The following is a 25302-nucleotide window of genomic DNA, read 5'->3' as shown; positions in this document are numbered from 1 at the left end:
CTCAATATTGATACTTGCAAATAAATCATTATAGTGGATAGTTAGCAAAAGGAAGATTACTGCAGTTATGCAGTGAATACTATAATGTGGCAGGCTGGTCTTTAAGCCATAAAGACCCAGTGCAAGTTTTGTGACAGTTCTCAAATGATTTTTTTCTCTCTATTTAACCTTTCTGTTAAAGTGATTTATCACCATTTACTACAATATCATCCTCTGTATTTTTCTTTTTCTTTTTTTTTTTTTTAACTATAAATCATGTATTTTCCTATATATGATTTCCTATGTTTAATTTTATTGTAGATGTTCATGAAAACTCAGAGTAAATTCAAGGGTTAATTTATCAAAACAGAGAAAACTGAAGAAAAAGTCACATTTTCAGCAAAGTTTTCAATCACTGAATGCAAAACCAAGTGTCTCCATAAACACCATGGGTTTTACTGGTGAATCAATGTTGTAGAAGATGACGGTGTTTCCATGGTAACTACAGAGCCTCTGAATGTCCAAATGGGTCATATCTGATGACCAAGAAAAGATGACAAACTGCGTTTTACACCAATTATTTACATGGATTAATAAGATTAGTGGATCAACAGGTATTAAACAGTTTAGATGAGGAGTTGATTTTGGTCGCACTGAACCAGTGAATCTTTTTTTCTGATTTGCAAGATTTCGAACATACACTGCAGTGGAATAAGGAAAGAATAAGGAGGAGGAGTTTTCTGGGTTCCAGGCTTTTTTTTTTTTTCCCTGAAATGAGTTTGCAGGGTGTCCTTCAGGTAGGTGATCCACTGTAAATGTACAAAGACATTTCAGAAGAAAGGGCCACACTCTCTCTAGGTCAGTGGTCATATGTGTATTTTGTTCAACATATGGCACATAAATGTACTGTATGTAGCAAACCCTTATGGAGTTAAAGCTACAGAAGGCAGAGATTAAAAAAAATGAAAAAAATAATGATTAAAAAAAAAACAACACACTTTCACACACATACTATCTTACTTAATTATTTACATGTATTGCTAGAATTAGTGGATCAGCATGTATTAAATATTTTAGATCAGTTGATGATTGTGGTCACCAGTGGATGTTTGGGTCTTTATGGGTGAAATGTCAGTAAACTGCCAAATAAAACAATTACTTCAGCCTCATCAGGTGAAGAGCAGCCTGTCATACTTACTATAGTATACCATAACCATAACTGAATGTACAGTGATTGCATGATGTAAATACAAAAAGCTGAAAGACGTTTTTTTTTTTTTTTTTTTTAAATTTTAGACAAAAGAACGATTAATGCAGCTTAAAAAACCAGCTAGATAGAGGTGAAAGGAGGGGGAAGCTTAAAGATGGAGGTTTAGATTTGGAAACAGAAGATAGAGTGTGTAAAACTGAGGTATTCATCATTCATCATTGCACGTGACATCAGTGAAAGTGCATTCATTCATGAATAATTCACTCTATTCATCGGTGTAAACATAAATCTTGATAAAAGGCCTTTTCAAGCCTTAGCCTTCAATCTTCGCTGCGGTGAAGATTACATGCCACTTATCTTTTGCATCCTTGTCAGTATCTTCTCACTGGATTCAGCGACGTTCTGTGGCTCTGCTATTTTTGAAGCCTGTCTTTGGCCTTTTTGTAAAATGATAGTCTGACTGTATTATTGCTTTGCTTTTTGTTAAACATGTCGTGTTGTGTTGCTAATAATGGTACGGCAGGATGGAGGTAAAACGGCTAAATAAATCTGAATGGAGTGATATCTGTGGTAAATGATATAATCCAGCGTTCGTCAAAAAGAGACAAACACCCAGCGTGGTTTTGTATATGAGCACAGGTTGTTTTCAGATCATTATAATACGAGAGTTCATCACAGGAGCTTAAGCTGTTTGTTTTCCAGTAGACTTTGGCTGACCTTACCTTATGCATCAGGAAACATATCATTAAGTGACTAATGGTGCTGACCAGACAATAACTTCTCTTTGTTCCCATCTGTTTTATGTGTATAGTAAGTTCCACAGTGAAGCACTTATTTGTCAATCACAACACAGGAAATAAACTATGAGGACTTCTGTGGCACACATAAATTCCCCAAAAATAACTTTATTTACCTCAGTTGCAGACAGAAAAAACTCCGTAACTTGAAGTAGGACTACATAAAAGATACACATTTATTTCTAGTCCCCTTCCCATCACCTCTTTTATGAATATATCATACTTTGGTAAGAAGTGTCTATTTTCATATACAGTGAATACAAACTCAAAACTTCCTCCATGTTCACCACTTGTTTTGATGCATTTTTGTCATTCAGTATAAACTGATATAGTATAAAATGGCCTGAATCCTGAAATGTGTTTGTTCAGATAAGGATGCACTTTTCATCCTCATTCATCAGATATGAGTTTATAATGTTATACATTTTCACAACGTGGATTCTGTTCATGTAGACGGGGTTTCCATACAGGTTTCTGGAGGGTGTAGGTGTTGGGGTTATGTTGTTATGTAAAATGTACTGTTAGAGCAAAGAATATGCATTTATTCTAATTACGTTATGTATTTATTGTATTGTATATGTATTATATATATACATATATGTATATGTATTTATTCTAATTACGTTATGTTTTTGTTGGCGTTGGTCTGTCTGTCTGTCTGTCTGTCTGTCTGTCCGTGTGCAAGATAACTCAAAAAGTTATGGACGGATTTGGATAAAAATTTCAGGAAATGTTGATACTGGCACAAAGAACAAATGGTTAAATTTTGGTGGTGATCGGGATTGGGGGGGCCACGGGGGCCCACTGATCTGCCTTGGCGGAGGTCTGCGCTCCCCGTGTGCTTCTAGTTATATATTGTATTATTAAAGTAGCATCAGAATTATAGATTTGAATCATCAAAACAAAACTGTGCTGTGACACATTTTCACTTTGTTGAATGCTTAGTGACTTTAAAATTGTTAAAATTCAGTTTATGTGGATTTATTAATTTGGCAGCTGTAACCCCTCCAGGTTAAAGTGGACAAACTAAACAGTTTTTGTCCTGTATAATTGGCTGGTTATGTTCATACCACAAAAACTCCACGGTACAACATATCAAAAGCTACATTCAGACTGCAGGCAGATGTGGCCCAAATCTGATTTTTTTTTGCACATATATGACCTGATTCGATCTGTTAAAGACAGTTTAAACAGCACAAATCGGATTTTTTCAAATCCGACCCAGGTCACTTTCATATGTGGTCCTAAATCGGATACGTATCTGATATTCTGCTGTGTGACTTCAGCCTGAACGGCCAGGTCACATTTGTCCGACCTTAACATCATTGAAGTGCGACAAATGTTGTAATTCTGCATCCCAGGTGGAGAGGCGGCGGGAAAAACATACTGACTTCTGTAAACACAGTGTGTGCCTGCGTGGTCACGTATTACGTCAACACCTCTTTTGCACGTGCTGGTCACTTCAGGGTCACATTCAGTTCATACTCAAAACTGATAGAAGTCGCATTTAATATGTAATGTGAACGAGCACAAAAAAAATCAGATTTCACCAAAATATCTGAATTGTGCATTAAGACCTGCTGTCTGAACTTAGCCTTAGAGAAAAAACTATTTACACTGTCTACATAAAATGAGTACTACTATTGTCATAAATTGTGGAGAAAAAAAAAATTAAGGAAAGTAAAAAGGCCTTGTTTCTGGATAATGAGTTGGAAATGAAAAATCATCCTGATAATGGTGTTTCTCTTTAAAAAGTAAAAGAATTTATGAACACAATCTAATTTCATAAGCTAATATTGAGCTAGATTGAACCAATAACAAATATAAAACAATGGTTTTCTGAGTGACAGTAGTTCAGCAGCTCCTACCCTAACCCAGAAAGACCCAAACATCCACCGGCAACCAAAAGCATCTACTGATCTAAACTGTTTAATACCTGTTGATCCACTAATCCTATCAATACATGTAAATAATTGGTGCAAAATGCAGTTTGTCATCTTTTCATGGTCATCAGATATGACCCATTTGGACAGTCAGAGGCTCCGTAGTTACCGTGGAAACACCGTCATCTTCTACAACATTGATTCACCAGGAAAACCCATGGAGTTGGATCGAAGACAGTGGATGGACACACTGGGTTTATGTTCAATTATTTTGCTGAAACAGTCACTTTTTCTTCATTTTTCTCTATTTTTAATATCATAGCCCTCAACTTTAATCTGAGCTTTAATGAACATACACATGATCACTAAATTAAAAGTAGGAAAATACTTGATTTTCACTTCAAAATGCAAAATTCAGAGTATAATATAATAGTAAATGGTGATAAAACACTTAAGAACGGTTAAATATAGAGAAAGAAAAAGTCATTTGTGAACCGCCACAAAAGGAGCACTGGGTCTTTGTGGGTTAAAATAATTGTTTTGGTTGTTTACAATGGTCACAGTTTGCTCAAATTACGGCTTTTCTAGTTATAATGTAAGATTCTTTCCAAGTGAAGACAGTTTGACTGTATTTAAGAATATCTGGCTTTGTTGTAGCAGGGTGTGACTTCTTGTGCAGAAGGCATACTTTTTCTTTCTTTATTTCCGCTGTGCTCTACCATACATTTCCAAATCAGTCCACAAACTTCTCTCACAACGCCGCCTTTTAAAACTCCGCTTGAACTGTTCTAGTGTGAGCTTCAGCCCTGCACTCATCTCTTTTTCTCTAATTCTCTTACAGTTCTTTTCCTACGTCAGTCCAGACCTGGGGGACTATGACCAATAGACCCTTCTCCCATTTCAGAGTGATCCAGCTGGGAAGATAGAACATTTATGACCTGTGCATCCTACACCCCCAGAAAAATGAGGACTATCTTACTGGGCGTTGTGTTGGTCTGCCTTGGCCTTTCCGTGGATGCGTTGTCTTTGAATGGACGGAGGATAGAGGCAGTAGGAGGAGAGGGAAACGAAGCAGCGATCAGAGGAGAGAAGCTGCTCAAAAGAGTGAGAAGAGGCTGGATGTGGAACCAGTTCTTCCTGCAGGAGGAGTACACAGGCAGTGATTACCAGTATATTGGCAAGGTAAGAACTGTACCACTGCTTCTCATCCACATATGGTGTATAATTAACTGTCTTTGTTGTTTGGAAAGACACTTGAAGCCCTACCTTTTCCAACTGCTGACTTTATAAATATAAATTTATGCTAAACTTAATCCCCCTTTACCCATCTTGTTCATCTGTTCTTTGCCTGCAATTTGAATAAAATACCACTGCTAATTATCATGGCTAAACAAGTGCATTAAAAAATCTGGGATCACTGATCATCTAATTAAATTTTCATTTGAAGATTTATGCACATCCGAAAACCACAAGAAAGTACAGGGTGTTTACTGTATATAAATGAGTGAAAAAAAAAATTGATATAAAATAAAATTAATTTGTACCCAGTGTTGTAAATGGAAAACAGTCAACGCTAGTTATGCTTTAGACAGAATCAGCATATCATGAATAAAACATACTGATGCCCACAATCTATATTTATTTAAGTGGGTAGTTGATAACACTTTCAATGATTAGATTAGAAATGTAACTGATTTTCTACATCAGCTTTAGTGCTACAATAAAATCATCAAACCGAGATGCCATTGGTCCCTCTTTCCCAGCAAAATCCTTGGATAATTTCCCGTCTGCTACAAGAGTCTGTTCTTTCTCCCAGAAGCTCAAAGCAAAATTCTGTTAAAGGGCTCATTTTTTGCTAAACCCACTTTTCTTAGTCTGTGGTTCATCTGTTTGTGTATTTGGACCCTAACACTTCATACAGTTTGAATTTGAACCCTCCAGGTGCTGCAAAGCTATCTTTATATTCATTTTGGCAAAACTCAAGTGGATTTCTACAACCTGTTTTAATTCCTGCTTAATTTGTTACATTTGATAACTAGTTACACCACAACATAATTATAATTGCACCACCAGTACAATGTTTTTGGGGTTGAGGGGGGCCTGGAGATTTTTTGTCTTCCAAAGGGGGACAGAAAAAGACTGAGAACCACTGGACTAAGTAGATCCATACATAACAGAACGGGGTTGAAAAATCAGAATTAGGTGTATGTTTGCACCGAGGCAGAATATGGACTAATGATCCAGCATCTCCTCTACTGTCAAACCTGAGAACAGCAGCTGTGAATGACAGCAAACACACCACAGAACTATCGTTACGTTTATCAGCAGATTCAGACCCATTCACGCTGTCTCTTCCACTTTTCCTGTCACACATATTATTTATATCCAGTGCAAAAAAGAAATAATATAGAGAAGCAAAGTCTGATTCCTGCTATTTGTCAGTTTTAAAGATTTTTTTGGTCATTCCATTAAGTTTTGTGTCAGAACGCTTATTGAACTGTATTTCTCTACTATCAGAACACATGATGGTTTGTACAGTTCACCTTGTTCCTAAAGAATGAAAGGAAAGGTATTAATAGAGATGAAAATTATTAATGTTTTATACTGATAAGCATCGTTTCAATAATCTTGGCACAGTTCAAAACAGGGTCTCAGCTAGGTAAGTAAGTAAGTAAGTAAATTTTATTTATAGAGCACTTTTCACAGACAGAGTCACAAAGTGCTTTATCATTCAAATCAGAATCAAATTAAGTTTACAGACCCAACAGAATCCTTCAGGAGCAAACACTTGTGATTGGTGACAGTGGAAGGAAACACTTCCTTTAACAGCAGAAACCTGGAGCAGACTCAGACTCCTGAAGGATGGACGTCTGCCTGGACCAGTGGGGTTAAAGAGAGAGAGAGAGAGAGTAAAGGAGGAGAAAAGAGAGAGTGATAGAGATATACAGACTGGGGGGGGGGGGGGTGACACATGGAGTACGTTATGATGAATACATAGAGTGTAATCAGTCTGTGGTGGTCCTGGGTCAGGTGGGAGACTAAAAAGCCTTTTTGAACAGGAGGGTTTGGAGGTGTTTCTTAAAGCTCTGTACAGAGTCCATGGGCCGTAGGTGCAGAGGCAGGTCAGGGATGTAGGGATGTAACGATTACCGGTATAACCATAAACCGCAGTAAAATCACAGACGGTTAGTATTACTGTTTAAATTCTAATTCTCATGATAACCGTGTTTGATTACCGCACTTTTCCGGAGAAAACACCTCTGTAAAGATCTGCTTTGATGTCAAATATTTGAGTATAGTTTTAATTTATTACACTTTTAATTTTCTATACCTAATATTTGGAACCAATATTCACTTTTAAAGTCTGTGAAAAGGTTCATTAAGCATCTGTGTGTTATTTATGCAATAAATTATATAAATTTTTCAAATCGGATTTTTTGTGTGTGTGTGTGTGTTTTCTGGCCTTTTGTGTTTTTATAGTAGGTTAAAGTGGAAACAAAACAGACAGATGATATAGATGAAGTTGTGGTGAAAAAACAGATCCAAACATGGGTATAGTAAACATTTGTTTCTATAGTATATAAAGGAAAAATCAAAAGGACTGAAAAACAGACAGAATAGACTCAGACCACTAAGGGTTAATATTGGAATGTTTCTGACACTGAAGGGACAGTGGGACTGTTATTTTATTTCTTTGCGCTTTTTTTTCAAGATTTCAGTGTGTGTATTAGTACTTTTTGAACATTTTGAGCACAATTTCAACAATACCGCGATAATAATGAGAACTGTGATAATTTTGGTCACAATAACCCCGATATGAAATTTTCATATGGTTACATCCCTAGTCTCAGCACTGACTAGCCTACATCGGATAATTTGCAAAATATAGTCCATGAGAAAGAGTGGGACTTTATTTCTGTATTGACTCACATTTGTCTCATCTCAGGAAGCAAAACGCCTATGCTAATGTGGCTGCAGTATACGTCTGTTGCATATTTAAACTAACAGATGCTTGCTAACATGCTCATCATAAGAGCTGAGAGCTTGTTGAGCTGTCCCGAAGTGACCACATATTCAGTGGCAGCAATGTTTATATGACTTTTAACATTACAAAAATATAAGATCTGCTTTTTTGCATTCATAGTATATAAATTGTGTGAAATATCTAGGTCAGGGGTGTCAAACATGTGGCCCGGGGGCCAAATGCGGCCCGCCAAAGGGTCCAGTTCGGCCCCTGGGATGTTTTTGCCAAGTGCAAAAATTCCACAGTCTTGAATTCAATTAAGCAAAAAAAAAAAATTGGCTTGAATTAAGCCAAAAAAAATCTTCAATTAAGTAAAAAAAATCTTGAATTAAGCCAAAAAAATCTTCAATTAAGTAAAAAAGTCTTTAAATAAGTAAAAAAAAAAAAAAAATCTTCAATTAAGCCAAAAAAATCTTCAATTAAGTAAAAAAAATCTTCAATTAAGCCAAAAAAAATCTCAAATTTAGCAAAAAATCTTGAATTAAGCCAAAAAAAATCTTCAATTAAATAAAAAAAATCTTGAATTAAGCCAAAAAAAAATCTTCAATTAAGTAAAAAAAAATCTTCAATTAAACCAAAAAAAAAAAATCTACAATTAAGTAAAAAAAAAAATCTTGAATTAAGCCAAAAAAAATCTAGAGCTAACAACTTAAAAATGTTTTCTTTGTTTTAGTGCAAAAAATAACATTAAATTATGAAAATGTTTACGTGTACAAACTATCCTGTAACACTAAAATGTGAATAACCTGAACAAATATGAACAACCTGAAACGTCTAAAGAAAATGAAGCACAGTTTGAACTCTTTTCTTCCTGTTCCTCAGTGTTTAGTGTCTTTGTAGATCTGATCCAGAATGCACATGGACTAATGAGAAGTTAAGGAATAATATTGTTAAAATTGCACTAAATTTTCTTATGTTTTTTAATTTAAATTTAAGTTTTTTCAGGGTTGTTTTTTTTTTTTGATAGTTTATAAAAGTAAGTATTTTCATAATTTAATGGGTTTTTTTTACACTAAAACAAAGACAACAATTTTGAGTTGTCATTATTTATTGGTTATTATGTTCTTATTTTTCTGGTCCAGCCCAAAATTCAGCTGAATATGGCCCCTGAACTAAAATGAGTTTGACACCCCTGGTCTCTTATGGATCCAAACTAACAATTGACACACTTTAAAGCCATTATGTTCAGACTTGGAATGCCTCTGTGCACTGGTAGCTGTTGCTGTTCCAGAGACACTGTAATCACATGAAGTTCTGCATATAGCTGCCTTATCTATACAGTCTAGCTTCAGTGGCTGCTGACTGTATAATAAAGCAGAATCTGCAGTTCATGTATTTTCGGTGACTGGGTGTGCGTAGTTGCGTAGTTGCCTCGCTGCTGCAGCTCTGTTCCCATCACACTGTCACTGTGAGAAGCATTCACAACACAAATAATGGGATCCCTAAAACTGTTACAGTGTGATATTTTTGCACTAGCACCTGTAAAGACTCGTGTTGATGTTTGCGGCCCAGCGACTGTGCAGTGCAGATTCAGGACGGAGCGGCACAACGGCTGACGGAAGCAAATGGCAAGTCGGCACAAAGACAGAGTTTGTACAGCGAATATATCAGGAAGCTGGAGAGAGGGTAGTTTTCTCCTCTCACATGCTGGCAGAGGTCTGTGCAGTCCTCACTCAGTAACATACAAGTTTTTCCATCAGAGGCATTTATGCATTTAAGTTCAGCACCCACCCTAGTTAAGTATTAGAGGTTAAACTGTTTGGGATAAACAGTTTGTTTCACTAATGCCGTGTTTCTACTACATGGTATCGGCCCGAAGACTCTTGTTTTTTGATTAAAGGTTTTTGCGCTGGCAAGAGGTGGTTTTTCGGGTGTAGTTCAATTGGTATATTGCGCAAAACTGCAAAACTAGAATCACGTGAATTAAAAAAAATGGATGTGACAGACTTTACAACAAGCGAAGAAGAGTTTTATATGAAACGTGGACACACCAGGAAACCAAATCATTTTTTAATTTAGTACGGCATAGAGGGGTAATATATAATAATAATGACTATATCTGGAAATCAACACCATATTTATGTCGCCATGTTTATGGAATGACTTCTCGTGTCATCTCACGATAATAAATAAACAAGTCATTACATTTGTGATTTAATGGAAAAACCGACAATACGCACTTGTTTTTTTTTACATTTAGTAAATATGGGTAAAGTTTTGCGCAGATGTCCAATGGAAAAGCCACTACTAATGCCGCATTTCCACTACGTGGTATCGGCTCGACTCGACTCGATTCGGCCTTTTTGAGTTTCCATTATGAAAAAGGACCTGGAATCTGGTACCCGGTACTAGTTTTTTGGTATCACCTCCACCGAGGTTCCAGGACTGGGGACCAGATACTAAAAGGTGACGTGTACACACTGCAGACCACTGATTGGTCAGATAGTCGTCTCTGTGACCCACCCTTTTACAACAAACAGATGCAGAAGTGGACAGTAAATACAGCGGTAGGTGAATCCACGTGATGACAGCCCAAAACTACACCATGGTTTGTCCAGGAGGTTCAGACGTAAAAATTCAGCATGAGCTTGAAGAGACAACACACAACGAGGGAGGTCATCAGCGGCTCTCTGAGCAGACGACACGGAAGTAACGCACCGCTTCGCTATGACGTCCAGCTTCTGTAACGTGGGTAGTATCCTGGAATGGAAACGGTCTCCAGGAATAGGACCTGGTACCCGAGTCCAGTCGAGCTGAGTCAAGACGGTTCCACGTAGGGGAAACGCGGCATAACTCTCCGCTCATGTAGCTTTAAACCACAGGTGTCAGAAGGGCCCAATCCAGCCCATGGGATGAATTTGTGAAATGCAAAAATTACACAGAAGATACTAACAATCAAGGATTTTAGAATCATTTTAGTTCAGGGGCCACATACAGATCAGTGTGATCTGAAGTGGGTTGGATCAGTAAAATTCTATCATAGTAGCCTTTAAATAATGACGACTACACATTTTTCTTGTTTTAGTGCAAAAAAAGTGAAATTACATGAAAATGTTTACATATACAAACAATCCTTTCACAAAAAAATGTGAATAACCTGAACAAATAAGAACAACCTGAAATGTCTTAAAAGAAGTGCAGTTTTAACAAGTGGTTCCAGGCACAACAAGCCCCGCCCCTCGCACGTATTGTAGCTTATTTTGGCATCGATCCAGCTGATGTCATCATGTCTATGCATGTGCTGATGTCAGCAGATCAGTTGTGTCTATATATGTGCCAAGTTTGAAGGAAATTTAAATAAAATTGATGTTTTTATAGACATTTGAAATTTCGCCTATTGTAAGTAAATGGGGAGAAGAAAATAGATTTTTAAAAATTCATAAAAAATTTGAATTTTGATGTAATTTTCCCAAAATGTAACCACATCTGTTCTGGGTCAGTGGCAATCTATAAACCCAATTTGGTACGAATTCAACCAATAGTGTTGCTGCTAGAGTGAAACAAATAAACCGAACCAACACCCTTCGGGGGGGGGGGGGGCAGGGTAACAGATTTCTGCCTGTGACTAAAAGTTTTGTGTATTTGTAGAACCACTGTGATCTGTAATTTGTAACACATATTTATAAATGATAAGCTGAGGCATAATATTGTTAAAATTGCAGTTATTTTTCTTCAGATGTATCAGGTTGTTCATGTTATTCACATTTTGAAAGAAACTGTGTAGATGTAAACACTGTCATAATGTAATGGTGCTTTTTTCACTGCTCTTATTTTACTGGTCCGGCCCATTTCAGATCATATTGGGCTGAATGTGACCCCTGAACTAAAATGAGTTTGACACCTCTGCTTTAAACCATAGCAGAAGAGGTGATGACAACATTAAAACAGCAGGGAAATGATGTTGAAATAGTGATGAAATGTGACTCTTCTGTTTGTCTTCTGCTTCATCCAGCAGTTTTTATACAGTTGAATGAAAATGATTCTCACATAATGCAAAATGATCACGGTTATCTGAAATAATCGCACTCAGGTCATTATTTAGTATTTGTGACAGGCTTAGGCATAAAGGTTCACCAATACAACACCTGGGGGCTGGATTTAGTGTATGCCTGTAGGAAGGGCTTAATGGGAGCTCCATCATAGCACGGGTTGTGATTTATAATTCAGTGACAGACATCAGCTGTGGACAGCACTATCACAGCGTTCACACACACACAGGATGTGTGTTAAGGCGTTGTTATCAGAATCTGAATCAGCTTTACTGGCCGAGTATGTGAACGCATACAAGGAAGTTGGCTTCGGTTTTTCTTATCTTACTATTTCAACATAAATACAAACACACTTAAACAAAGAATTAACCCTTTCATGCACAGTGGTCACTCCAGTGGACAGCTATTCTGCAGCTGTTCTATTGTTTATTCAAGGGTTTTGTTGTTTTAGTTCCATATCAGCCGACACCGTGGACGCTTATGCATCATCCAAAACACTGACATTCATACAATTACTGCAACTTTGCTGTTCTTGATAAACCTGATCTGCAGTAACGTGTTTTATTGTAAATCAATTGCTAATTGTTATTAGACTGTAATTAACAAACAGTTTTTTTTTTTTGTTTTTCTTTTTTGCATATTCTCCTGAGACCCAGCAATGCATTTTGTCCTCTGTAGGGGACAAAAGTTTGACAGTTTTACTTTAAAAATGCTGTGCATTGCAAAAGACATTCCATTTAAAAAAATCAATCAATAAATAAAAATAACTTTAAAAATGTATCTGGAAAAACTGTTGCATTAGGCAGTTTCCAATCAAGACAATGTTTTAATGTAAAAAAGCTAAAACTGTCCATTTCCTGGGTCTCAAGAGGATTTTAGATCCATAAAATGAGTAATAACTAATATTAGAGTGTGATAAAATGTGACAAAACAGTAGCAATTTAGCAATTAGCGGCATTAAAACTGTTTTTATGTCATAGTTTTCACACAGTATATCTTTGCTTCAAAACTTAAATGCATGGTGTCCAGCTGAGTGGACATTTTTGTAACTCCACGAAAAATAGGTTCATTAAAAAAAAAAAATCAATTGTATGGTTTTTTTCGTGCTTAAAGAGGAACAAAGACAGTCAAGAAAAAAATATTGGCTAAGGTTCTCATAATTCATGCATGAAAGGGTTAACATAACCAAACATTTGACTAGAGACAAGGACAACAATGAGTTGAAGAATAGTATAAAATGAATATATAGAACTAAGCAGATGTGTACAGAGATCTGGTCTATTAAAATATGTTTATGTATATGTTATTTACAGTGTGGATTTATATTGTCAATATGTACAGAGTGCAAATTAGTCAGTTTTATACAGTGAGCAGATGTGTACAGTGATCTGGTCTATTCAAATATATGTTTATGTATATATTATACAAGGTGTTGTTGTGCTGTATTCACCACAGAAACCGTCTTACAGTCTTTCATTTACTCTGTGACAGTGGGCCAGTTCCATCTTGTTTTATTCCAGAATATGAGACTACATTTCAAACTGGACATATTCATGTGTTTCATCCACTATGATGGAAAATGGCGGTCATGGCTTTGGCAGATGTGTGTTTGTGAGAGGAACATATCAGTTTCTATTGAATTTGCTTTAGGTGGTCTGTGTAAGTGTATCTCACCATTGATTTATATTTCCACTCACTGTCTCTTTTACGCTTCTTACGTCATATCCTAACCTCCAACCGATGGACCATGATACTTTTTTATATACCAGTTTTATAATATAGAAAGATTAATGGAGTCAGTGGTGTTCATGTGCACAGCTGTTGTAGTTAATAATTACTGCAAGCCACTCTTAATGCAGGGGCGTGTTTTCAGTGAGATTATTTTGACATTTTTCAACAATATTTTGATTAAATGTGTAGTGTGTAGGATGTAGATTATGTTTGTGTTACCTTTGAAAGAGCCACAAACTGTATATCTGCAGTGGAAGTGGGTGGCCGTTCTTCAATGTTAGCTTAGAATAGACTTCCTTTTCTTTTTCTTCCCTTATATGTTGTATGATGGGTTATAGCCATTTTTAAGGGGGATTGCCACCACCTACTGTAATACTATCAACCTAATCAAAATCCCAGAATGAAGAAATGACATTGGTTCTATCATTGACCTTCAGTGTTTTAGCAGACACCACAGAGAAGGGTGAGGTACGGTCCAATTGCTGCAATCTGCAACCTTTCAGTCTCACACATTGAACCTTTAAGTGTTCCGTCTGTGGAGCTGTCCCGGACCCTATTCTTCCAAAATCTATTTTCTTATTTGCCATTTTGATGTTGGTGGAGAGTCCAAAATGTGGTCCAAAAAATATCTGTTTTTACTCTGTTCTTTGTGCTCTATGTTAACACTAACAGGTAATTTGATTACAGATTACTGTTTCATTTTCATTTTTTTCTTTCTTTTCTTGAGCTGAAGGATACACATATTTGAGCACACGCATACCACAAACATCATAAACTGTTCTTTTGAAGCTGTAGTCCTTAACAGTTGTTTGGTGTTACTGAGCAAACATTCCATAATTACCTCTCAGCAAATTGTAAATCGATTTGCCTGAGTGGAAATTCTACCAACTGCTGTGTTTTTGCCCATTGAAAATCTTCTGTACTCAGGCTTTGGTTAATCACAGGTTTTCAGACTGGCAGTGAGGTTAAATGTATGATTGACAGCTGAAATCATTGATCGCTGATCAGATTCAGTCAGGCATGACTCCACTGCTCTACCTCGTGCCTTGAGAGGGCAGCTTGGAAAAGGTCATCTGTCTTGATATGTAGTCTGTTCCTCAGATGAAGGCGTGTTTTCAAAATCAGAGTTTTGTAGAAAGCACTTTCCTTCCAGCTATAAAAAAAATCACATTGCAGATGAAACACATTGCCAATGTGTTAATGCAGTGGTAACAAGGTGTGTAATGTTCTTAGCCTGTTCTGACATAGAAGGGTTATGTAGGGATTTTCCATCATGTGGCTGCTCTGTGAAATATCTAGAGGAGATTCTCACTCGTAGGCCTATTAGTGAAGTTAGCACACAGTGCAGTGCGATGATAGTTGGAGCTTTGCTGTTTGATCAGTAGCCAGATGCCGGGAGGTATTGTGCTGCTCTGTATGAGGCCTGCTGTCAGACAGCAGAAAAACAAAGTAAGCTTTGAAACAAACAAGAGTTTGCCATGATTGAGGTAAACACAGAGAGAGGCAAGACAGAGTCAGCAGACTTTTCCGCCCTGCTGGGGTGTTGCCTTCACTGCAGGGGGTTTGCTGGGTGCCTCAGATATGCTTTAGTGACAACGGTATGGTTTGGAGACAGATTAACAGGGACGGGATGTGTTTAGCAGACAAAACAATATGGTTAGGCAAATATTAATATCATGTTTTACCCCTGATGCCACACTGTGCAGACATTTTGGAAGGCCCTGATACAGAACGTTTCTCCAACCCTTATTCAATTTATTAATATTCAGACACACAGCTGCACAGCGGGCCTTACCTTTGGATACTCTCTGCTTGAAATAATCAGTGCAAGAACACAGAACTACAAATCACACTCAGCACTAGACCTTAGTTAATCACACTCCATTCTAACGCTGCATGTGCCAAACAAGCCCCACAATTCACTATAATATTTGGAAGTGTAAGACATAAAATTAGATGGGGTTGAACATTTCAAAGCTACAATTTAATAAATAAGCAAGTGGTAGAAAAAAAAAAAAAAAAAAAAAGTTAAGCTGAAATAAGTTTGATTTTCACTTAAATTAAATTAGGAAAACATTTGACAAATATCAAGTGTTAATCATAAAGTCAAATGTTCCATAATGGTCTACAGAGAATATGTGTTTGTGGCAGTAAAGATTTATTTTTCATTGTCCTGCAGCACCACATCTTTTACTGCACCCAGCTCTTATTTCAGAGAAAAATGTTGTTTTTCACGTCTCAAGTAAGTCCGGACGATGGAGTTAAGTCCCAAGTCAAGTCTAACATTGTGTTTCAACACCAGTGGACTGATGTTTGTTACTCCTCCAACCACAAACGAAGTGTGAATCTTAGTTCCAGACAAATGTATGAGCTTATTCTTTTAGTATTTCATAAGACCGTGAAGTCTCATCACATTTTTCCAAATAGGTCATGTAGCTTCAGCAGATCTTCTTCCTATCCAAGTCAAACAACAAATGCACATCATACTGTTCTCTACCTGACAGATGTAACCATGTGGAACATACGGAAAAGATTTGCACTTGTTTTTGGACATGTTTTGGTTCATGTTCTGTAACCCATAAAGACCCAGTGCTACTTATGTGGAAGTTCCCAAATTAATATTTCTCTCCGTTAAACCTTTCTTAAGTGATTTATCACCATTTATTGTAGTAGTATCATCTGAATCTGTCAATTTTTCAGTGAAAACAAGGTATTTTTCCTGTATTTAATTTACTAATCATGTAGATGTTCATAAAAACTCAGATTAAAGTTGAGGGTTATTATATCAAAAACAGAGAAAACTGAAGAAAAAGTGACTATTTCAGCAAAATATGTCATTAACCCTTTCATGTATCATGGCCACTCCAGTGGACAGTTCTTCTCCAGCCGTTCTCTTGTATATTCATGGATTTTGTTGTTTTAGTTCCATATCAACCAACACAGTGCACACTAATGCATGATCCCATACACTGTAATTCATACTATTACTGTAACTTTGCTGTTCTAGATCAACCTGATCTAGAGTAACATGTTTAAATGTAAATCAATTGTTGTTATTAGCCTGTAATTAACAGTTTTAAAAAAGTTGTGTTTTTTTCATATTATTTCCATGAAGTGAGTACTGACTGGTATTAGAGTGTTAAAATGTGAGAAAAAATCAGATTAGCAGCATTAAAACTGTCTGCTAAAGGTTCATACTGTCTTCCACATATCATTTTTGTAGATAATTCATTTATCAGACAAACTAGTAAAGCAGGTAAACAAACAACTACCCCGTCTGAGAAATGAATTACCTATAATAAGCATTAAAAAGGTTTTTATTTCATAGTTTTCACACAATATATCAGTAAATACAGGGGTTGGACAAAATAATGGAAACACCTTAAAAAATCAACAAATATAATTTAATATGGTGTAGGTCCGCCTTTTGCGGCAATTACAGCCTCAATTCTCCGAGGTATTGATTCATACAACTTGTGAATTGTTTCCAAAGGAATTTTCAGCCGTTCTTCAGTTAGAATACCCTCCAACTCTTTTAGAGACGATGGCGGTGGAAATCCACGTCTTACTTGAATCTCTAAAACTGACCATAAATGCTCAATAATGTTGAGGTCTGGGGACTGTGCCGGCCATGCGAGATGCTCAACTTCATTAGAATGTTCCTCATGCCATTCTTGAACAGTTCTAGCTGTATGGATTGGGGCATTATCATCTTGAGGTGAAGGTGTTTCCATTATTTTGTCCAACCCCTGTACATGTTTCTTTGCTCCAAAAATTAAACATGTGGCATCCGGCTGAGCGGACATTTTTACGGCTCCATGAAAAATAGGTTTGTAAGAAAATTTTCTTTAGGCATGTTCTTTTCATGCCTAAAGAGGAATAAAAACACTCAGGAAAAAAAAAATCTTGATTAAAGGTCTCATAATTCATGCATGAAAGGGTTAATTGAACATAAACCAAATGGGTCATACCTGATGACCATGAAAAGATGAAAAACTGTATTTTACACCAATTATTTACTTGTACTGACAGGATTAGAGGATCAACAGGTACTAAACATTTCAGGTCAGTAGATGCTTTTGGTTGGCCGTGAGTGTTTGAGTCTTTATGGGTTAGGGTGAAAAATACAAACTTCTTGAGTCTATTTTACATGATAAAAAAAATGAAATCCTGTCTGATCCTGTAAATATTATGAATCATGGTAGAAGTATTTGGATTGTGTACACTACTCTGCAGATATTTCGTCAGTATCTAATGGACAGGTATGAGGCACATTATAAATTCAAGTGTTGACAGTGTGAAGGTGGTTGTAAAAAACTATAAGTGACAGCAAGATGGTGGGGTTTAGGTGGCAGAGACCAGGATCTGGGACACATAAGGACTCCAGAAAGCGCACTTTGCTCTGGAAATGTGCTGTGCTGAAATGTCTACAGGCTTCGTCAGCTCCTGTTAGGTGAAAACATGGAGGTGTTGCAGTCCTGCAGACTGACAGATCAAATCAGACTGAACACTGCTGGGGAGAAAAGGCAGCAAGGATCAAAAAGAAAAAGGAGGGAGAGAGGAAAATAGGGAGAGTAGATAGAAGGAGTGTGGGGAGGGCGGAAGAGAAGGGAATGAGGAAAGAAAGGGAAGAGATATCGGTGCTGCAATCCAAGGAAGAAAAGGTACTGTTGAAAGAAAACTAAAAAGCAAAACAGGAAAAAGTCAGCTGAAAGAACAGAGAGGTGAGAAGGAAAGGCTGGGCAGCAGAAACAGAAAGTACAGAGTGAAAGGGCAGAACATCGACTGGAGAAAAAAAAAAGTGAAGATGCAAGCTAAGTTTTCATTCCAATAGGAATCCTTTTGTCTGTGTGGGCTCTCACTTGAAGCAGAAATTATATCTAGATATAAAATTGCAGTAAAGAATGATTTTATCTGATGCTTTAAATATTTAATGAAATACAGTAGGCCTGGCATGATGTGCTGAATGAGTACTTTGTACAACAGTTGAAGGGCTTTGTGAAATATGTTCTGAAAAATACCAGCATTTGCAGAATTGAAGGCTGGGCTGTGGAGAGGATATTGGTAATAGTATGTGTTTTTTTTTTTGTCCTGATGTTGTTAAATGTTGCATAAATAAGGACAAATCAGATATCTTAATCACACTGATGCAATGTCAAAATGCATATAATCAGTTTGGGTCATAAATGGGTACAGATAGTGAAAAAACAATGAAAATGCATGGACAGTTGACATGTTATCCTTTTAATGAGATGCTGAGTGTTAATGCTTTTGGACATAGCCCACAAATGGTGACTAAAGTTGAGTTTATGGTTGTAGCTCTGCGTCACATTGGTACGCTGTAGCTGACGATAGCATTATGTGCTCTCACACTCGAGTGCAGTGTAGTTATGGTGTTTTGAGAAAGTGTTGTAGTCTCCCTTGCAAAATCAGAAGGTGGCAGTAGTGCTAGTGTCGGCTGGTTTTACAGATGAAACTCCACTGGGAGTTGTTTCCATGGTTTCAATACCTTCCGGCAAGCATTTCCTGTTTTAGAACAATAGCGGCTGACATGGAGTTGTGTCTTTGCGAGCTTATAGAAGTCAACAAAGATATCATTGTTCTTTTAAAAGTATTACAGCGTAAGCGATGGAGGAAGAGGTAACGTAAGAGATGGGCTCTGTGATATGCTAACCGACAGGGAATACTAAAATCTAATTATTGATTATACGCAAATAAAGGCACAATGTTGTTAAATGATGTGGGTTTATCAATGTGCATAACCACACAGGTTTTTCAGGGTGAAAAAGTAACAGACAAGAACAAAAGTGAAATAAGTAATGAACAAAAACAAACTATTTACAGTGGAACGCCACGACGTTTGTTGCTGTATTGTCCTGGCATCACATGATCATAAACTGGCCAACCAGGAGAGGGTATCTCTGCGTTGCCATGTAGTTACAATCTGGAAGAGGTGCATGGGGCAAAGTGTCACTGTCCAAAGTGAAGTAAATCCAGCTTTAGGTTCGAATGGTCATGGTGGCTTTGCGTTATCAGTTGTTCAACCCGAGACTTAACCACACAAAAATGAAGTAATATGATCAATTCATTGAAGGAATAGTTTGATAGAAGTGTGTGAAGAGTCTGGAGTCTCAGGGCTGGATGTAGTGGTTGGAGCCTGTGAGATGATCAAGAGGTAGAGCTCCACCTCTGAATGAAAAGACATGAAACAGAGGGTCTAAACGCATGCAGTAATTAGACGGGAGGGAAGAGGAGATAGTGGAGAGAGAAAAAGACATGAGTGAGGTAGGTTCAGTCTCATCTGTGAACTGAAGTAAACACACAATAAAGATTTATGCAAAAGAGACTGCGTGTTTCTGCAAGATACTCTGTTAAGTTCAAATTGAATAGATAGTCGCAGGAAAAAAATTACTAGAAAAATCATCAAAAGTCATCTAAAAAAATGGTTATGCACTCAAGTACTAACTCCTGTGTGTATCATGTGACTAAAACAGACAGAACAGAAAACACGGAATGCCTAAAAGCACAGTTTTTGTCAGTACAATGCCATAGATACTGATGTAAGAACTTAACCCCGTAAAGCCTCAACCATTAAATCACTGACAGAAAATTCCACTTCTTTGAAACCGGAGTTTTTTTTTGGTCCTTTTGAACAACCAAAAAAAGTTTGTTTGAAATATCAATTTCCATGCATGAGTCTCAATTTTGTATCATATTTGATACGTTGGGTTTCAATGCTCAATATCGCATAATTTTTGAACAAATGAAAACGTAATATAACACAGACATGTCTAACAAATTGGTAATTCCTTTTCAAAAGTTCTGCCTCCTTCCTCATTAATGACAGTCTTATGGTGTCACCGGAAAGGCCTCTGGTGAATGAATTCCTCCCCCTGGTGGATTATCTGTGTATTGCATGTATCTAATTGTATACATCAGGTTTTTCAAGAAAAAAAATCTCACACTGATCATGAAGAGGGCTTCAAAACTCATGTATCAATATGATACGTTTGATGTTATAGGGTTAAGCAAATGTTACATCTTAAAAACACATGTCTGAATTTACACTAGTCTTGCATGTTTCTGCAAAAATGCGATAAAGTCTGGCACCGTCCGCTGTCGTTCAGGAATGGGGTCAAAGGTTACTTGTTAAAATGGGGTTAAAGGTTACTACGTTCAGCATATAGGGTTAAGTGGTTTTGGTTATTATCTAGAAAACCATGTAAAATAGTTAGAAATCAGCTCTGAAATTAAACTCTTATGAGCTGTATTTGTTGTTATCATTATATTTGTCCAAACACATGTACCTTTAGTTGGACCAGGCATTAAAATGAACAAGAAATTGAAGAAAACAGGGGTGGTCTAACAATTTTTTTCCATGACTGTATTTTAGATAATAATCACATTATACCTTTACTGGTGTTAAACAGTCTGGTTAATTTTTTTGTTTTGGACTTCAGGGAACATCTGAATTTTCCAAAATAAAAAAATGGAAAAGCAGTGGGGGTAGAATTGGAAAAATTGACTATGTGAAGTATTAGCCAGAACATGTTCCTGGTCCGCCGCTGGTCTTTGGACTCATAAAGGATGATGTACAGTGTGTGTTTCAGTGGTGACAGCGGCTGAGGCCACCACACATGGCTGCAGCAGCTGTTTTTGTTGCTGTGTGGCCTCAGTGACACAATTCCCCCCTTTCCTCACAAACCAGAACGAGGCAGTTGATATGTGGCCCGTCGCTGCACGCTGCTGATTTGTAATGTTGTCATGTATGTATGAATGTGTGTGTGAAAGTGTGTGTTTGGAGGTTATCAGCAGAGAGTCAGGAAGACCCTGAGGAAATGGAATGCTTTTCGCTGTCTTTGAAAAGTGGTGCAAGAGTGGAAGAGTCTAATTATCCCCTCAGTCTCATCAGTTTCCACTCTAAAAATTCTGTTTAGAGTGGTTAAGTTGGTCTGCGAATAGGCATCATCTAGTGCAAAAGCATGTCCAGCTTAAACAGAGATATTCAGCTTTATTAAAATCATTAGTCTCCTGTGGTGGAATCATTTCAAATCATGTTTTTTATTTGTTGTTGTCATTTGGAAGCAAAACATTGTAACCACAAATTGCAGTACTCCATTTTCCTTGGATTCTAAGGATTGGAAAGACACTTTGAGCGTCTACACTACAGTAGTCATTTATTCTTTGTATCATTCCTCTTCATTTAAGGGTTCACGACGCTAATTTCTCACTTCAAAGTAGGTTTTCATGTCTTGAGGTGTTCTACTGAGCCAGTTGAAAGATTGGGACACAAGGGTTATTTTAACTTTGGCAGCGTAACGACACATTTGTACTAGAACGGTGGCATTTATAATGAGACAGCAGCACGTGGGTGATTACCAGGCAGGGAGGGTCTTACAGGAAGACACCACTGGGTTGCATCATGGGAACTGTGGGAAAGTCAGATGATTAATTCTTCTTTTCACCAATCACAAGCGAAAATGTATGTTCTGTCAGTTTCAGTTTCAGTCGATTTGGAGTGTGTTGGAACGCTTGTTAAAATGTTTTAAGCCCTATTTATATTGGATTGACACTTCGGAGTGGTGGTTTACGTCAGTTTACTGATCGCATCCCCTCAGCTATGATGTTTAGGCTATACATAACATAGGCTGTTGTTAGCAGGCTGCCACAAAATAACTGTTGAGCCTGAAAAATTTGAGAAAATGTTCCTTTCTACATGCTGCCATGCTTGTCATTCATATCATTATTATTATTATTATTAATATTTTTTTTATTAGTGATAGTTAACAAGACATTGTGGACAGAAAAACAATAATGGCTAAAATGTCCTTCGGGGGTCACATGAGTGTCCATTTGTGTCCAAAACAGTTGTTCTACAGTCATAGAAGTGTGTGTAAATAATGCTAATCCATTTGTGCACAGACTACTGATATTCTCTGACAGTGGAAGCTCTATTTTCATAAATATTGGATTTGGAATAGCACGTGGATGTGAAAACTTTTGCTGGTGGACGGACGTGACATTACCCATGATGCTCTGGTCAGTCCCAGTACTTTATTAGGAATAAACTTCTAGACTTCCTATTGCTAATTGTGCTCTTCTTCCTAAATGTTGGTATTGTGGATCTAAAACAATCCCAGCTGACACAAAAACACTAAATGTGTCAGTGGACGGATGTGACATGGTTGTTGTGGATCCCATCATACTGATGCTCTGCAGCCATGTCAGCGTTTACACTAATGATCCCTGTGCAAAAACTAGGAGCACTATTATTTATTGGATAGTTTAGCATCAGACTAAAGAGGAAAGAACAATCTAGAATTGTTCTTTGTGTCTAAAAATGCTTCTTATTGTAAAAGTGTTGATGTAAACAGTGCTGTGTGCCATTCTTCATGTATGTATTGGTGGAACAGAAGCAGGATGGATCAGCACCATACTCCAGATTGAACCTGTACAAATAAAACATGTGATATGGAGGAGAGAATCTGGGAAGAAAAACTGGGGAATCCAAAAGAAGAGAAGATTTGTTTTTCAGCTCAGTTCAGTTCAAATAGAACTTGTCCATTTGGGACATGAAAATATAGCATTAATTGTGCTGAAATGGTTCATTTTGGAGCTGAAAACATAGTTCATATGAGCATCAACATGTTGAACAGAACTGAAATCCTGTCCATTTGAACAACTGTCATTTACCAACACAAAGTTCCTTTGGATTCACTGAGACTGATTTAATATGAACACAGACACAGAAGAGCTGTGAGCACATTGTAGCCGATAAACAAAGGGAAAATCAAACAAATAAACAAACCATAACAACAACGACAGAGTAATGACAAACAACAACAATGACAACATTATATTACAGTGGAAAAGATGATAAATGTAAGTATGTCATTGTTTTAGGTTTCACTGTTTGGATGAATTTGAGCTTGCTCTTTCTGCAGTTGGTCCTGCTGTGTAGTATCACCTGAAAGCTGCCAGAACTTTCATGTATAATTGCCAGTGTAGTAACGACAAGGCTGACAGCAAAACAGACAGAATGAATGTGACGAGAAAACAAAAATGTACCAAAAAAATGACCTCAAATACACACATAGATACACATGTCCCCTGTAACCATTGCACGACGCCAAGTCTGTTTAGATCACAAAACAGTAAAGAGATACAGGCACGGATTTATGGTCTGACATGCGACTCCATGTTGGTTTCAGTTTTGATTCGTCACCCATCTGTAAAGTACATGAGTGCACACCACACTAAACATCAGTGTCCAGCTAAGCAGAAAAATTGTGTGACGTCTAACATTTAAGACTGATGCCCAGTAACAGCGCTGAGGACGGGCAAACCCCTCAGCGTCTTTATTCAGATCATATATTAACTCCGTTGAACAGGCAGTCTTCCTGTGCAGAGCTGAATTTAGCTCTTTTGCATTGTAGTAACATCAATAGCTTAAGCAAACCTTGGACTTAGCTTTTTGGTTCAGAGGAACAGGACTTCTGTGGGGACAGAGATATTAAGTTAAAAGGAAAATCCTCTCATTGACAACCAAGCAAAACTCCAACGGGCCAAGTCTGCACATTTTGATTTTTTTTGAAGAATAAGACGGCGAGGCTGTGAGTCAGCACTCTTGTTTCCCATCAAGGTTCATTGGTATGAGCAGGGCAGAACTCCAAAGGCCTGAAAGCTCTGAAGCTGACCCGGTCATTGAGTTATTGGTTATGATGCAGAGTAGTGCACTTACCATCAATGTAACAAACTGCACATTTACACATTGACTAAACAGATATGTATTATATATATTTATGCTCCTTTTCATGTAATTGCTGAGTTACACTACAGAACACCCACAGGTCAATTATAGGCCTATTTATGTATTTGTATATAAAATCTACATCTAGTCGGACTGCATAGTCACATCAACATTAAAAATGAATAAATTGATGTGATTTATGTTTATCGTTCAGTCATTCATTTTTCATAATGCTGTAGAGGGTCGGGGGGGGTGGGGTGGGGCTGGAGCCTATCCCAGCCTGTGTGCCAGCTGGCGAAGGCGGGGTAGACCCTGGACATTTCACCAGTTCATGGCAGGGCTCACATATACAGACAGATGATTTACAGTTTTAGGCGAACAAATTAACCTATTAAGATGCATGGTTTTGGGGGACGCTGGAGTACAATACAGAAATATAGATATAAGGGATGTAACGATTACTGGTATAATGATAAACTGTGGTAAAATTGTAGATGGTTAGTATTACCGTTTAAATTCTAATTCTCATGATAACTGTGTTTGATTACCGCACTTTTAGGGGAAAAAACGCCTATGTAAAGATCTGCTTTTATATCAAATATTTGAGTAGAGTTTGAATTTATTACAATTTTAATTTTCTATACCTAATATTTGGAACCAATATTCACTTTTGAAGTCTTTGAAAAGGTTCGTTAAGCATCTGTGTGTTATTTATGCAATAAATTATATACATTTTTCAAATCAGATTTTATATTTTTTGTGTGTTTTCTGTCCTTTTGTGTTTTTATAGTAGGTTAAAGTGAAAAAAATAACAGGCAGATGATCTAGATGAAGTTGTGCTGAAAAAACAGATCCCAAACATGGGTATAGAAAACATTTGTTTCTATAGTATATAAAGGACTGAAAAACAGACAGAATAGACTCAGACCACTAAGGGTT

The 25302-nt window shown here is 37.2% G+C and overlaps 1 protein-coding gene across 3 annotated transcripts in view; it reads left to right on the top strand.

Annotated features, from left to right (window-relative positions):
- Window positions 1-25302, top strand: part of LOC115437592 (cadherin-6-like) — a 159536-nt gene that overhangs the window by 26858 nt on the left and 107376 nt on the right. For all 3 annotated transcript variants that reach the window (XM_030160875.1, XM_030160874.1, XM_030160872.1), the window contains exon 2: window positions 4711-5051. In XM_030160875.1, coding sequence (XP_030016735.1) covers window positions 4803-5051 — 249 coding nt within the window. In that variant the 5' untranslated portion in view covers window positions 4711-4802. The remainder of the gene's footprint in view (window positions 1-4710; window positions 5052-25302) is intronic.

Source organism: Sphaeramia orbicularis, chromosome 17 (assembly GCF_902148855.1).
Source record: "Sphaeramia orbicularis chromosome 17, fSphaOr1.1, whole genome shotgun sequence".
In the NCBI taxonomy this organism is placed as follows: domain Eukaryota; kingdom Metazoa; phylum Chordata; class Actinopteri; order Kurtiformes; family Apogonidae; genus Sphaeramia; species Sphaeramia orbicularis.
Note: the sequence above shows the minus strand (reverse complement) of the source record. Positions and strands in the feature narration are given on the sequence as shown.